At 39.1% G+C, this 16,354-nt stretch overlaps 1 protein-coding gene across 1 annotated transcript in view; it reads right to left on the reverse strand.

Moving 5' to 3' along the window:
• Positions 1-16,354, reverse strand: part of PKHD1L1 (PKHD1 like 1) — a 162,695-nt gene that overhangs the window by 68,340 nt on the left and 78,001 nt on the right. The window contains exons 43-50 of the mRNA XM_032858464.1: positions 16,026-16,182; positions 14,689-14,768; positions 13,505-13,634; positions 12,358-12,487; positions 8,132-8,373; positions 6,964-7,100; positions 3,616-4,645; positions 2,920-3,111 (exon numbers count right to left, since the gene is read on the reverse strand). Of these exons, the coding sequence (XP_032714355.1) occupies positions 2,920-3,111; positions 3,616-4,645; positions 6,964-7,100; positions 8,132-8,373; positions 12,358-12,487; positions 13,505-13,634; positions 14,689-14,768; positions 16,026-16,182 (2,098 nt within the window). The remainder of the gene's footprint in view (positions 1-2,919; positions 3,112-3,615; positions 4,646-6,963; positions 7,101-8,131; positions 8,374-12,357; positions 12,488-13,504; positions 13,635-14,688; positions 14,769-16,025; positions 16,183-16,354) is intronic.

Genomic DNA, 16,354 nt, shown 5'->3' on the forward strand with positions numbered 1-16,354 from the left:
TCGGATTATCAGAAGAAAAGAAATGGCTGCCAGGTTCATATCATTAAGTCACCAAGGCAATGGGTATAACCATTACCCCTTTGCAGATGATATGATACTATATGTGGAAAAGCCAAAAGACTCCACTCCAAAACTGCTAGAACTTGTACAGGAATTCAGTAAAGTGTCAGGATATAAAATTAAAGCACAGAAATCAGTTGCATTTCTCTACACCAACAACAAAACCGAAGAAAGAGAAATTAAGGAGTCAATCCCATTTACAATTGCACCCAAAACTACAAGATACTTAGGAATAAACCTGACCAAAGAGGCTAAGAATCTATACTCAGAAAACTATTGAGTTTTCTGAGTAAGTACTCATGAAAGTACTTTTCTGAGAAAAGTACTCATGAAAGAAAATGAGGAAGACACAAAGAAATGGAAAAATGTTCCATGCTCCTGGATTGGAAGAATAAATATTGTGAAAATGTCTATGCTACCTAAAGCAATCTACACATTTAATGCAATTCCTATCAAAATACCATCCACTTTTTTCAAAGAAATGGAACAAATAATCCTAAAATTTATATGGAACAAGAAAAGACCACGAATAGCCAAAGGAATATTGAAAAAGAAAGCCAAAGTTGGTGGCATCACAATTCCGGACTTCAAGCTCTATTACAAAGCTGTCATCATCAAGACAGCATGGTACTGGCACAAAAACAGACACATAGATCAATGGAACAGAATAGAGAGCCCAGAAATAGACCCTCCACTCTATGGTCAACTAATCTTTGACAAAGCAGGGAAGAAAGTCCAATGCAAAAAAGACAGCCTCTTCAATAAATGGTGTTGGGAAAATTGGACAGCCACATGCAGAAAAATAAAATTGGACCATTTCCTCACACCACACACGAAAATAGACTCAAAATGGATGAAGGACCTCAATGTGAGAAAGGAATCCATCAAAATCCTTGAGGAGAACACAGGCAGCAACCTCTTTGACCTCAGCCACAGCAACATCTTCCTAGGAACATCGTCAAAGGCAAGGGAAGCAAGGGCAAAAGTGAACTATTGGGATTTTATCAAGATCAAAAGCTTTTGCACAGCAAAGGAAACAGTAAACAAAACCAAAAGACAAATGACAGAATGGGAGAAGATATTTGCAAACGACATATCAGATAAAGGGCTAGTGTCCAGAATCTATAAAGAACTTAGCAAACTCAACACCCAAAGAACAAATAATCCAATCGAGAAATGGGCAGAAGACATGAACAGACATTTCTGCAAAGAAGACATCCAGATGGCCAACAGACACATGAAAAAGTGCTCCATATCACTCGGCATCAGGGAAATACAAATCAAAACCACAATGAGATATCACCTCACACCAGTCAGAATGGCTAAAATTAACAAGTCAGGAAATGACAGATGCTGGCGAGGATGCGGAGAACGGGGAACCCTCCTACACTGTTGGTGGGAATGCAAGCTGGTGTAACCACTCTGGAAAACAGCATGGAGCTTCCTCAAAATGTTGAAAATAGAACTACCCTGTGACCCAGCAATTGCACTACTAGGTATTTACCCTAAAGACACAAACGTAGTGATCCGAAGGGGCATGTGCACCCGAATGTTTATAGCAGCAATGTCTACAATAGCCAAACTATGGAAAGAACCTAGATGTCCATCAACAGACAAATGGATAAAGAAGATGTGGTATATATATACAATGGAATACTATGCAGCCATCAAAAGAAATGAAATCTTGCCATTTGTGATGACGTGGATGGAACTAGAGGGTATCATGCTTAGCGAAATAAGTCAATCAGAGAAAGACAACTATCATATAATCTCCCTGATATGAGGAAGTGGAGATGCAACATGGGGAGTTAAGGGGGTAGTAGAAGAATAAATGAAACAAGATGGGATTGGGAGGGAGACAAACCATAAGTGACTCTTAATCTCACAAAACAAACTGAGGGTTGCTGGAGGGAGGGGGGTTGGGAGAAGGGGGGTGGGGTTATGGACACCATGTGCTATGGTGAGTGCTGTGAAGTGTGTAAACCTGGCGATTCACAGATCTGTACCCCTGGGGATAAAAATATATTATATGTTTATAAAAAATAAAAGTAAATAAAAAATTTTAAAAAAAAGAATGTTCTAAAGTTAACTATACTAACTGATAACATCATAATAAATGATAAAACAGGTGCTGCATACTTACTGTTTTTCTTACAGATCCATTGTTTGCCATTCTCCATGAGTTTGGACAAAGGGAGGCACAAGAAGGAGAAGCAAGGCAAGGAGGAATGTGAAATGAGCTACTTCTTCCCCCTGGCTCTCTCCCTGTGAGGTTGTAGGGGGTTCTTGGTGGGCTCCTGCCTCTCTCAACCAAAGGGCCATCCCCATTTACCTTCCTCGTTTGGCTGGTGCAAATGCCAGATAGATCATGAGTAATGACAGCAAATTAATGCAATCGAGTCTGGTGATGATGTCGAGCTCATCTGGTATTTCAAGTACGCTAGCTTTACTGAAACAGATGAGCAAACCGGCAATCCTTGGTACCTGGTATACAGCTACCGACCTAAGAAATGCTCCCTCATCCCATTTCAATCCTCAAAGATAATCAAAAGGGTCTGCCTTCACCGGCAGGGATGATGGTATATCTTATCATCTTGCTCCAAGGACGATGTCAACTTTCCTACTCTCTGTTGTAATATTGTCTGGAGGCTTCTTGAGCAAGCAGAACATCATGCTGGCCCACGTATTTACTCAATACTCCTCACATGCCCATTTTGGGGCGTGTTATTTGTTTCCTGCCTGGTTACTGACTGATAAAAATATACTTTTCCCAAACAGTGACCGACAACTGAAAAAGATGGTGATGAAAATAGAAAACCATATTTAAGTCAGTCGCTTCAACTATTATATTCCACTTACCAAAAGAGTCTGAGAGAACCACATCCTTTTCAAGCAGAGACACTGGAGAAGGTTTGTTGAATGCCAAACGGTGGAAGCTGACTGAGGTATCACAGACAGCCCCCGGGAACCCAATGCTCCACTCGGCTTCTTGAGTGCAGTGAGAAGGGTCCAGAAGTGAGCTGTGTGGAATGACAGTGTGTCCTCTGTGACCTAGGAGATGGACATAACGTCATATTTCCTGTATCATATAAGAAAACTAAAAACAAAACAAAACAGGATCCCAAACTCTACAACATATAGCTACTGTGACCCATAGTACCAGTAGCAAGATCTAAAAGTCCTGGTACATTTCGCCGGGGGCGATGAAGGGGTGGGGATGGGGCGGGGGAATGGGGGGGGGGTGGGGGTGTGGGCTCAGCATGGGACAAGAGGACCCCATGCAAAGGCTTTGCAGTGGACTCTTCAGTCAGGGAGCCAAGTGCAAATGCAAGAAAAAAGGATATTTTAGGAGGCTGCATCTGACCATTTGGATCTCTTCCATCAAAGAATGTCTCATCTATGCCTAGTGTTGACCCATGTCCTCAAATCACTTGCAAAGTTCAGTGCTGGGTAAGATCTGTGATTCATGTGCATCTGCTTTGACAATTCAACTCTCTGTGTTAACACAAATATGTTTACAATGTATATTATCAGAAATCAGAACATAACATTTACCTGTAAGGGAACCATCAACATCAATCAGTACCGCTTCATGTTCCCATCGAAAACCAGCCTTGTTTGGTGTGTGAAAATACTGGATGTCAACAAATTTTGCACTCCAGCCTCCACATCTCTCATTACACACTCCAGTGATGGACGTCACTCCCAAAGCCACACACTTGGGACGGTCAAAGTTCATAAACTGTACAGATGATACAGTCAAGCCTTCACTAAATGGGAGAACCAGGCCTTTCCTTGTGCAAAATGCTGACCCCATTCCCAGTTCATCGAGATGCCCAACTATTTTGGCATTTTTAATCACTGCTCCGTTGGTTTCACCCCATCCTCCAACATAAGGAGCCAGAATCCTCTTGGTCTCTATTCCAGCCTCAAAATTATTTACCATCACAAAGTTATGGAACTGAAGGGCACCTCCATTGACCCATTCAGCTCCTTTTTCACAATTCCAAGTAGTCAGCGAATTAAATACAGCAGGCACTGGCACTGTAGAAGTACAAGCTCCGGTTTGCATGGGGAAATACTCTTCAAATATCCACATTCCAAACCAACCTTGAGAATGAACAGTGTTGTTAAAGAATTCTCCAAGAGGAACTCTTTTTTGGCAAATGTTTCGGTCATAGGATGGCCCGTCGGGGTGGTTGTTCATTCGGTACCAAAAGCCAAAGTGAGTGCCACCAGCAGCCGCATTGTGTCGTATGGTGTTGTTTGGGTTCGTTACCCAAAACGCAGCTGGGGTCACATCATCATTCAGAAGACTTGTACTTTGCTGCACAAATACTGCCAAGTTATACTGCAAGATGTTGCCATGTTCAATACCATCTTCTATGAAAAATGCTCCTCCCTTGATATCATATATAACATTCCGCTCCACCAGCAGGTGATGCGTGTTATGGATGGTGACGGCTCTATTATAGGTCTGGTGAATTGCACAGCCTTTTACATAAGAGTTAAACTGTAAATCTCCAAGAAGGTGCCAGTGTATTGGATAACGCCCCAACCGGAAAGCCTGGCCAGCATGGAATATCTGTCAAGCCCAGAAATCATGGCTATTAGTGATATACATAGACTCATAATGTGCCTGGCTTCTGTCTTCTTTTCTCAAAATAATCTCCAATATAATAATAATAATAATTAATACATTTATATCTTCCATAGCATTCACATTCATCATTTGAAAATGTTGTGTGACCTTCACCCCACATTCTTATATTCAATATATAGCAGCCCATACTTGTTACCAAATGAATGAACAAAACCCACCTTTGGATCTTCTGCTTTTCACTTCAGTCTATTACTAAATTTCCATGTTTAGCAAAATAAAACCTCCCAAAGACTTTTTTTCCTCCTTCACTCTGATTCTTATATAATAATCAGAAACATCGCTTGAATGTTTGCCATGTGCCCAATATTGTGCTGTGTTGTGTATGCATGATCACAGCTGTCACCATGGTCCTACAAGTAGCCAGTGGATCATCAACTTCATTTTACAGATGAAGACATTGAAGTTCACAAAGGCTAAGCATCTTGTTCATGGTTATAAAACTCCATTTAAATCCAAGGTGGGGGGCACCTGGGTGGCTCAGTGGGTTAAAGCCTCTGCCTTCGGCTCAGGTCATGATCTCAGGGTCCTGGGATCGAGCCCCGCATCAGGCTCTCTGCTCGGCAGGGAGCTTGCTTCCCTTCCTCTCTCTGCCTGTCTCTCTGCCTGCTTGTGACCTCTGTCTGTCAAATGAATGAATAAAATCTTTTAAAAATAAATAAATAAATAAATCCAAGGTGGTCTGATTCTACATTTGGTGCCATTATTAACCACTGTGTTGTGCTTTCTTTCAATAGGTCTATGATCTAGTAATTTAATACAGAGGATGTCAGTGTGTGAGTGCGTGTACAAGTGTGTGCGTGTGTGTGTGTGTGTGTGTGTGTGATGATCCCAGAAGGTTAGGAAGTAAGATGGTAGGGCACCTACTTATTTTTATTCTTCATCTAAACTTTTAAAATTAACTATTAATAATAACCTACACAAAGATTGACCCTGGCAACCTCACTCAGTCCATATCTCAGATGTCACGTATGTGTAACATGTTCTAGGAGGAAGGGAAGTTTCATAAAATACAAATGTGGACTCTATCACCCTCAATATGTTATTTGTAGTATAGGTATTCCCAGTGTAATAGATTTATAGATTTTACTATCCCTCTCTCTCTCCTACACTCCCTCACCCTGCCCCCTTTCCTTCCTTCCTTCCTTCCTTCCTACCTACTTACCTTCTTTCCTTCCTCCCTTCTCCCCTATTGAATATTAACAAAAACTAGGCTAAACTCTGATTATATAGACTGAATATGAGTAAAATACAGAGGAGCTCCTAATCTCTTGGGGAAAACTTGCATATTTATTAATTTACTTATATGTTGGTTCAATTAACAATCAGTTGAGAACCTGTTATATGCCAAGCACTGTTTCAACCACATGAGAATCAGCAGAAACCCAGAAAGACAAAATCTGAACTAATTGAATTTTTGTTCTAGAGGGAGAGATCGAAAATAGATATAAGTCAGGAGTTATGAGTAAATAAAGGAAAACAGGTTTGGGCAGTTATTATAAGTAAAGGTGGTGAGGAAAGGTCTCTCTTAAGAGAGAACCCTTGAGGAGACACTGAATGAAATGAATGTGAACCATACACGCATTTGGTAGAGGAGAATTCCAAGCACAAAGAAGAGCAAAGGCAAGGAAACTGAGACAGAAATATGTCTGGCATGGTCAGTGGATATAAAGGCCCATGTAGCCAGCATGGCATGAGCTAGGGGTAGAATCAAAGGAGGTAAAGTCAGAGACCGGCTGAGGGACAGGTTGTGTGTGTCCTACGGGAAGAACTTGGGCTTTTTGTTTTAGGTGTAATAAGAAGCCATTAAACAGAGGGCAACAACATCTAATGTATACTTAAAAATGTTCATTTGGTTGTGGTGTGGAGATTCTATTAGAGAAAGGGTAGATGCGAGATGACGAGTTAGGAGAAAATGACAGTAGTTGGGTCAGAGGGGACAGTGGCTTGGGTGAGGATCAGGTAGCAGTGGTGGAGAGAGATTCGATGCGGGTCCTTGCATTTTTTGGGCAGTGTGGATAGAACTTGTTGATGAATTTGATGCGGTGTGTGAGAAAAACAGAGAAACAAAATTTTGGCATGATTAAATGGGTGAATAATTGGGTGTTTCAAAATTGCGTGTTTACTTATCCGTCTCCTCTACCAGATTATAAGCAGCAGCTGACAAACAGCCGGTGTTCAGTGTTTACTCATTTATGGATAACCTTTGGCAACCATCGTGATGTAACAGTAATGCTTCTTACCTCGACATATTCTATTCTCCCAGTTACCACGTTAGCACCAGGTATGGGAGCATGAAACATAATGCAGCCTCCAAACTGGTCACTTCCTATTTCCTCTCCAAACTTTCCTTGGAAGCATGTCTGTGTAGCAAATTCACCTTTAAAAATAATTTTTAAGACGACATAAAGAAAAACCATGGCAAAAATCCTCTAATTATTTTAAGATTTCTCCCACACCTAATTACATCTTTTTATTCATATATCATTTTAATCTCCTCCTGTGACATAATTATGGGCATATCATTTCCTCCTCTAAATAGCAAGCAAGGTATGTACCTTGTCTTGTTCCCCTTTGCATTTCCTAAAGTACCAATTACAGAATCTTTCAAAGACACTAAATAAATATTTGAATGGTTGAATGAATACTGATAAAGGTATTTTGTATTATCATCTCTGAAGCTTTGCCCCAAGGTTTGGGAATTAACATAATGCAATCTTCTATTTGTATAGCACTAGAATATGCATTTTGTCACTTAATTCCTGTAACTGTAGTAAGTGGACAGAACAGGAAATATTCTTATTTAAAACAGGATGAAATGAGGTTTCATGAACTGGAATCAGAATGTAGGTTATTATCCAAGGAGCCTTGCCTCATTTATCCCATTGAAGGAAAGGCTATACTTAAGCTCTGTTTGTTAGTATTTGACGGATTGTAATGGTATTAGTTATTACATAAAAGTATCTATCTATCTATCAATCACCCACCTATCTATCTACCTGCATCCACACACAGGCACACATAGAACTGTGGTAAGTTAAGCAGAGCTATGTTATCAGTTCTGTCTAATGACACTTGAGTGGAAGAGACACATGTCACTTCAGGACCAAAGTAATTAAGTGCTGTTGCTTGACTCCCTGGCCATCACATGACTTCTTCTGTCCCAGAGATCATGGAGGCTTCTTTCGAGGGGGAGCCTCTAGCAGCCCAGATCTTGGAATCATTACAGTGAGCATTTTGGACACATGCAGCATGAACGAGAAATAAATCTTTCTCATTTGAAATCACTGCCATTTGGGGCTTCTTTGCTTAGTCTGGCAGTTTTCAACTGGGGGTGATTTTGCTCCCAGGGACCGTTTTTGCAATGCCTGGAAACGATTTAAGTTGACACACTCTGGCTGCTAAAATTACCAGTGTCAAATCCATCAGGACATGCTGGAATTTTGTTATTCCACTCCACGTTGTCAGATCCTCTTATTAAAATATTTCTTGTAAGAATTCCGACTTCGGCTCTCGCTTCGAACAGCGTTCCATCAGGAAGTGTGACAATGATTCCTAAGTGTGTGTAATTTAGCGGATCAGTTAGCATTATCTCCGTGCCATCAGCAGAGACAGATGCGATGGTCCTTTTCTCATTCTCTCTTTGACTGTGTCTGTAAAAATTTTAACACAAAAACTTTCAAAATTAATCTAAATCAACATAATCTTGTTTTAGAGCATTTGGTCTTATGGTCTTTAAACACTTCATCTGTAAAATAGGACATTTTAAAATGTCACATAATATTCTGAAGAGGAATTTGAAAATGGTCTCTAAGTCTTTCTTAGAGTAACTGAATACATTTTACAAATGAATTTCAATTAAATCACTATTTTCTAAGTGCTACTGTTGTTCAGAAAACTGTACTAATTCCTATAAAGTATGCAAAAGAACTACTTATTTATAGCTTTGAAGATCACACATAGTGGTTCTCAACTGAGGACGATTATATCCTCCCCCCCACCGCCCTCCATGAGACACTTGGCAACACCTGGACACATTTTTGCTTGTCACAAATCAGGGGGTGCTACTGGCATCTTGTGGAGAGTGGCCAAGGATTTTAGAAACATCCTATGGTACACAGGCAGCTCCACACAACAAAGACTTGTCAGGTTCAATGTGTCAACAGCACTGGAGTTGAGAAGCCCTCACAGAGGAATCCACTGCAGGTTCCTGAGTAGGGGAAAGAAAAGGCTGAGGTAAAGTTTCAGAGGCCTCATTTCTACTACTTCTTCTCTCTCTCTCTCCTTTTTTTTTTTTTTTAAGATTTTATTTATTTATTACAGAGAGACAGTGAGAGAGGGAACACAAGCAAGGGGAGTGAGAGAGGGAGAAGAAGGCTTCCCGCCAAGCGGGGAGCCCACCACAGGGCTCAATCCCAGGACCCGATCATGACCTGAGCCAAGGGCAGACACTTAACCACTGAGCCCCCCGGCGCCCCTCTACCACTTTTTCAGTACACCTCCAAGTGCAGCCACAGCCAAAAGATTGATCAATTCTATAATACTCATTCATGTATTTCATTGTTCAGCAAACATTTACTGAATGTCCCACCTGTTTTCTAGGCACAGAGCTAAGGAGGCCAAGTGGAAAGCAGCCTGACTTTCAGGAGACTGTGTCAGTGCCCAGTGGTACATTATCTGCTGCAGTACGGGTGGTGCAAAGGAGGTAAGCTCAGGGGAGTCATTTCTGTGTCCTCCTGACATTCCTTTTTGACTCTTCTCTCCCTTAACACGTCTTTTCCCTCTTTTAAATATAAATTCAAATGACGAGGTCACATGCGAACTAGGTAAAAAGTCACCTCTCTCGACTTTCTCAGCCCTTCCTCTGGTCCCAGCACATTCTGCCCAAGGCCCTGTCAGGGCTCACTTTTACCACACTGCGGTTCCCTCGCATCTGCTACAGGAGACACTACCTGTCTCCTCCTCCATGTAAGGCCCCTAGAGATTAAGTCATTCTGTAGGCTGAGCACTTAGTACAGTGTACCAGGCACAACTCACTAACAGTGGTTGATGGATTCAACGAATTAATGCAGAGCGGATTTATGGGGGGGAGAAAAAAGGAATGGAGTGTGGATAGGAAGGTGATGTCATATTCCAGGTGTGAGGGACAGAGTCTAAATTAAACTGAGAGCAGGGAAAGACGAAGAAAGAGATGTTGTGAGGGCAGAACCCAAAGAACCTGGTGATGGGTGGGAAATGAAGGATGCTGGTTGTCAGAAAGTCACCGAGAAAGTTTATGTGAAGATCGAAGTTAGACTATAGGGGTTTAAGAGAAAAAATGGATAACAAAAATGCAATGAAAAAATGGGCATAATATTAGGCAATTAATACATATATTTTTAAAGACAAAATGGGTGGCACAGTCGGTTAAGTGTCTGACTCTTGGCTTTGGCTCAGGTCATGATCTCAGGGTTGTGAGATCAAGTCAGGCTCCGCACTCAGCACAGTCTGCTTGTGACTCTCTCTCCTTCTCCCTCTACCCCTCCACTGCCTCTCTCCATAAAAATAAATAAATAATAATAATAATAAATCTTTTTAAAATTTTAAAAAATAAAAAGATACGATGAAAGTGGCTAGAAAGGATAGGAGAATAAAGTTGTTTTTCATGATAGTAAGTGGATGGAGAAACCCACAAGACCTAAAGATCCAGGTAAGGAATTGTGGGGAAAGGAAGCCAGAGGGAGTTCAGGATGAAGGGCACTTGAGCTAAGGGTGTATCAATAGTATCTACACCACCGATCCCACTGGTGGTATAGAAAAGGGGGTTAGGCTGGTCTCTCCCAAATTCTCTTGGATTCAGATGATACAGAGATTTATTTAGAGAAGAAAGTTCTGCAAAGCATCTTTCATGTTGTGTGCACCCAGAAACACTTTTCCTTCCTTTGTAATGCTATCTAACATTTATTTTTAATCTAACATTTACATAGCACTTACTTTGAGCCAGTTCTACTCTAAGCAGTTATACAAACTAACTCATTTAAGTCTTACGATAATTCTGAAATAGATACAAAGAGCGTTCTGGTTGTACTGAAGCACAAAGAGCTGAAATGATATGGCTGCGGGACTGGTACGTGGTCTTGCTGGAGGTGGACCCAGGCTGATCAATTTTAGAAGGAGTATTCTCGACCACTTACTTTACAATTTCTCAGATACGACTTACAAATGAAATCGTGAACAGCAAGTTAAATTTGGTGGGAAATTTCTTAATTTTTGTTTCTTAAAACTGAATATCCCTCAGCTAAATTCTAAACTTACCCTCTTATTTCATATAGGAAAGCTATAAATGAGAATTCTCTATTCTATTAGTAAGCCCTGTCATTTTGCTGCTTTTTATTTTGCCATTATGTAATTAAAATTTCTTCCAAAGGCAGAAATAAAAGGGTGCTTATAAAGCTAAGTATATATTTAACTCTTCCTAACATCTGCAAGTCTATTTTTAACTTGGAAAATGGCAAACTCAAAATGCCATCTTGAATTTTAATTCTAAATTGAGTCACAACCTTAACATAATTTAGCTGTTTCTTATCATAAATTACTATTTGTTACCTGATAAGAATAACCATATCCAATTTTGCTATTACCCATAATTTGAATAATAAAGCAAAAATAAAGCTCCTCTTGCTCTCTTTCCTCACCAATATACTTGGGGTCGCTATGTAATTTCTGTTCCTTTTATTTCTTGCTTGTTAATACATATAATTAAACAGAAATTAAAGGTCATAAGCCATTTCAATTGTAAAATGTCAGACATGTAAAAGGTCATGTTAATCATCATTCATTCTATAATAATTTCTTTTCATTACTAACAATCTTACTCCATAGGAACCACAGCCAAGACTGTAAGATATGAAAGAGTTCACTAGCTGCTTTCAACCCCCAATAAAGCTGTTCATTTACATTTTGCATTCATTAATGGATTTAGCTAAAGCTCTAAGTTAGACATTTCTTTTTTTATTAATTATTTTCATTAACATATAATGTATTATTTGTCCCAGGGGTACAGGTCTGTGAATCGTCAGTCTTACACATTTCTCAGCACTCACCATAGCACATACCCTCCCTGATGTCCATAACCCAACCACCTTCTCCATACCCTCCTCCCCCCAGCAATCCTCAATTTGTTTTGTGAGATTAAGAGTCTCTTATGCTTTGTTTCCCTCCTAATTCCATCTTGTTTCATTTTTTTCCTTCCCTACCCTCCAAACCCTCCACTCTGCTCTCAAATTCCTCATATCAGGGAGATCATATGGTAATTGTCTTTCTCTGATTGTAAGTCAGAGATTTCTAAATGACTTTTAATAGCAGAATGCTTTTTTCAAGCAAAATCTTATATGAGAATCTACCATGAAAAACATTTCATTAGTACATATTTTATAGTTCCAAATTTATACTTTTCCTTATTGTAAATTAATCAACAAAAACAACACACTGGTGTTCAACCCAGTGTTGAACAAACAGGTTCTTGGCTGTTCCCATTTCTTCATTACAGCTTTCAAATTTAAATCAGATAGTTGTGGATCTTCTGAACATCCCTCTTTTATATGGTCTGACAAATCTCTGTCCTAAATGAAGGTGATCCCGCCCAGAAGACATCATACCTGTGACCTGTGCTTGCAATCACAATCTTATCTCCTGGCTTCCAAGTTACTGCTTCTTGTAAAATCAAAGTTCTTTCCCCTGCCTTTGCAGTACGAGCCAGATGAGTCCAGATCACAGACACGGGCAGACCTGAAGCCAACATACACACTGAGTGTTTCTTAAAGATGCATAGTGAGACGAGCTTTATGCATTTTCAGTATTTGCCTGGATTGAATAAATTTTGGGAAGGCTCATTTGACCTTAGTATTTTATAACTCTCTCGAAAAAGAAAAAGGAATATTTAGAATGCTTGCTTTAAAAAAGTAACAGCTAGGTTTATGATAACATATGTGGGTCTAGAGAACTAAAAAAAAAAACCGCCTGCAATGATATACTCCACATAAAACAACCTTCTTAATAGGAACACAATATAAATGTGGTGTGATACTATTGCTAAAATGGGCAGAGGCCTATTATCTTTGCCACTGTTGATAGAATTCACTTAAATTGGTAATCTAGAGACAAATGAAATGTGTAAATTTCTGAAAATTACATTACGATATTTATTTAGCACAAGGCAGGACAACAGTTATCATCATGATAGGGATGTTCATACACTCTAAATTTATAAGAGAAATAGATTATTGTAATATAGAAGACTTTAATATAAAAAGGATTCACACCATGCTTACTTTAAATAAGTAACCCTGATACCTCAAACATGACCATAATCGTTTTTATTTGCTGATACCTTTCCAGAATACAGTTATATAAAAGTACAACTATAAACTTATATTTTAGAAACAGCCTATTTTAAAATATAAATATAAGAAGTTAAAATCTTCTGTTTCCAGACTTAATGCCCTTTTTATATAGAAAAATGAATACCGTAAACAATACTATGCACAAAGTGCTAAAATGGGCAAAAGGTGCTATGGAAACACATGGAAAGGAGTAAGCACTCAGAAGGGCTTCACCAGGAGTGACCTTGGTTATGAGTCTTGGTAGTCTGAGGGGCTGACCCTCCTTGGATAAGAGGAAGGCAGAGATAAAGAGAGGACACATAAAGATAAGTTTTCATTTAGAGAGAATAATCAGGAGAATCATCTCTAGTTTTCCAGCTAGTATCTCCTGGACTAATTCCCCAAGTTCTATTGGCTGCCCTACCATGCAGATCCAGGGTTCCCTCTCGCACAGCCAGAGTTTTGGCGCCATATACTGGGAGCTCAGGAGATCTCAGGTGTCCGTGCAAAGTAATGACTGCCCTGTGTTGAAATGGGGATGCTTCTGTCCCAATCTGCAAGGGATTTCACAAGCAGCATTCAAAAAGTTAAAACAGTATGGAGGTTCCTCAAGATGTTAAAAATAGAGCTACCCTACGACCCAGCAATTGCACTACTGGGTATTTACCCCAAAGATACAGATGTAATAAAAAGAAGGGGCACATGCATCCAAATGTTCATAGCAGCAATGTCCACAATAGCCAAACTGTGGAAGGAGCCGAGATGCCCTTCAACAGATGAATGGGTAAAGAAGATGTGGTCCCTATATAAGGGAATATTATTCAGTCATCAGAAAGGATAAATAACCACCATTTGCTTTGACATGGATGGAACTGGAGGGGATTATGCTAAGAGAAGTAATCAATGTGGACCATAAGCTATAGCATGGAGGACCATAAGGGAAGGAAGGGAAATCTGAAGGGGGAGAAATCAGAGAGGGAGAGAACCATGAGGGACTATGGACCCTGGGAAACAAACCAAGAGTTTCAGTAGGGAGGGGGTAACAGGGTGATGGGTATTAAGGAGGGCATGTGTTGTGATAAACGCTGGGTATTATATGCAACTAATGAATCAAAGAATACTACATCAAAAACTAATGACATACTATACAGTGGCTAACTGAACATAATAGAAAAGTTTTTTTTTGAAAGTTCAAACTTAATATCCACAATTCTAACCACTCTAAAGTCATTCTTTCTTTTGAGAAACTGATTGTTCAGTTATCACTACATTTCTTATGAAAGACAAAGCTTAAATTTCTAGAAAGCCACATACACTATGTCAGATCTTTGTGAAGAATACTGATTGACTTCAGCCACATCTCAGAACTATTGTTTTTCTTGTTCTACTTAAAATTCTGTTCTATGACAATACACTATTATCTTTCCATAAAAAGCACAAGAATACTCTAGGAAACTTTTCCCCAGAAAAATGATTTTAGACTAATAACAGAGACCTGCATAAAGATAAATTTATGAGAGTTTGTTATGTTATCCATTTTACACCTGGCATTTTACAAAGAAATGGAGAGAGGTTATTGATGATGATATATCAGGTTCTCTCGTATACCTGAAGAAGGCCTCCATCTGTGATTAGAATATTTTCTGCTTGCAATTCAATGTCAGCTTCATCAAATATTAGAGTCCCACCTATGAACCATATAATTTTGAAATACAACACAAGGAAAATTATCATTAAATGATATTTATTAAATTATACATAAAAATTTAAATTCTTATCTTCTTCTTATATTCTTACATTATGCACGTTACTTAACTTCAGTTCTTTGGCAACATAAAGTATAAAAACTTTACATAAGACTTAGGAGTTAACAGAAAATTAAATCCCTAGGGAGATAATTTTCCCTTGATCATTGTTATTTTCAGTGTTTTTAAAGAGTGCAGCTACATGAATTAAAGTTCTATAAACACAGGGCCTCAAAATATAAATTAAGAACAAAAACAGTTAAAATGAAAAACTGCACTTTTTATTAAATCATTGTAATGCTGACATTACCTCTGCACTTTTATCCACTAATCTACACTAGCAACACCCATAGCCTGATTGGCATTATTAAAGAATGTGCTAAGATATATTCTTATGAGACTGATGTAAGTTTGCGAACAGCAGAACTTGACTTGCCCAAAGGTCCTATAGTTAATAACTTCAAATGACTGAAACATTGTTATCTCAGAAGTAAAACAAAAACAAAACATAAAGGTCTTTGAGCAGCTAAAACCATTGCGGCAAACTTTACACATGAAAGCCCAAAGCGTTTCATGCTTGCCAATCATTATTGCTTTTACATGCAATTATACAAGTTCTGCTTGTTTAGTCTTTTATAGCAATAACAGAATACCAAGAAGCAGAGAGAACACCAACTACAATGAAAGCATGTTCAAAGGCAAAGGTGAGAATCACAACTGGCATCCAATGGGAGTCAGAGGGTCATTTAGTATAAAATTTAGCAAATCTCCATAATTTTATAAGCCCTGGGACCCACTATACCAGTCTTTTTCTAAGTGGGAAACACTGTTCAGTTATGATCCACCACATGTAAAGAGGCATACATACACACAGACACACATTATTATTTTTTTTTCACACACATTATTTTTAAAGCAAACGTTTCATAAAACATTTAATTTTAAAAGATGCTTACCCATAAAAATGCAAGACACACTGACATTTTCTTTTCTATTTCCTTAAAAGATTCTGCTTACAACACACTAAATAACTGCATACTGCAAACAGATTCTAATGCTCAGTTTAAAGAACACAATACTACATATTGCATTAAAAGCCTCATACCAGTATGGATTTTCCTAATCATGGGTTTTAGTTAAATTTACTTCACAAAAATATGCCATAGTCAGAATCTAACAAGCAGACTTTCAGAAACTTACCCTGAATAAGCAACATTTTCAGAATAGGTGTATTTTGATCCAGCAAAACTGTCTGTCCTTTTGTAATAACAACTAGAGACCCTTCCTCTGGGGGAGATTTTCCTCCCCATGAGAAGTTGGAGGACCAAGCATCAACATACAGGAAGTCAGAATCATCCTGTAATAAAACATGAGATACTTTTAAATTCAGAGTTTTTAATCAGAATTCTTCATTCAAGGACACCTGGGTGGCTCAGTCAGTTAAATGTCTGCCTGTGCTCAGGTCATGATCCCACGGTCCTGGGATCAAGTCCCACACCAGGCTCCTTGCTCAGCAGGGAGCCTGCTTC

This window comes from Lontra canadensis, unplaced genomic scaffold, assembly GCF_010015895.1.
Source record: "Lontra canadensis isolate GAN:19392208 unplaced genomic scaffold, GSC_riverotter_1.0 scaffold15, whole genome shotgun sequence".
NCBI lineage: Eukaryota > Metazoa > Chordata > Mammalia > Carnivora > Mustelidae > Lontra > Lontra canadensis.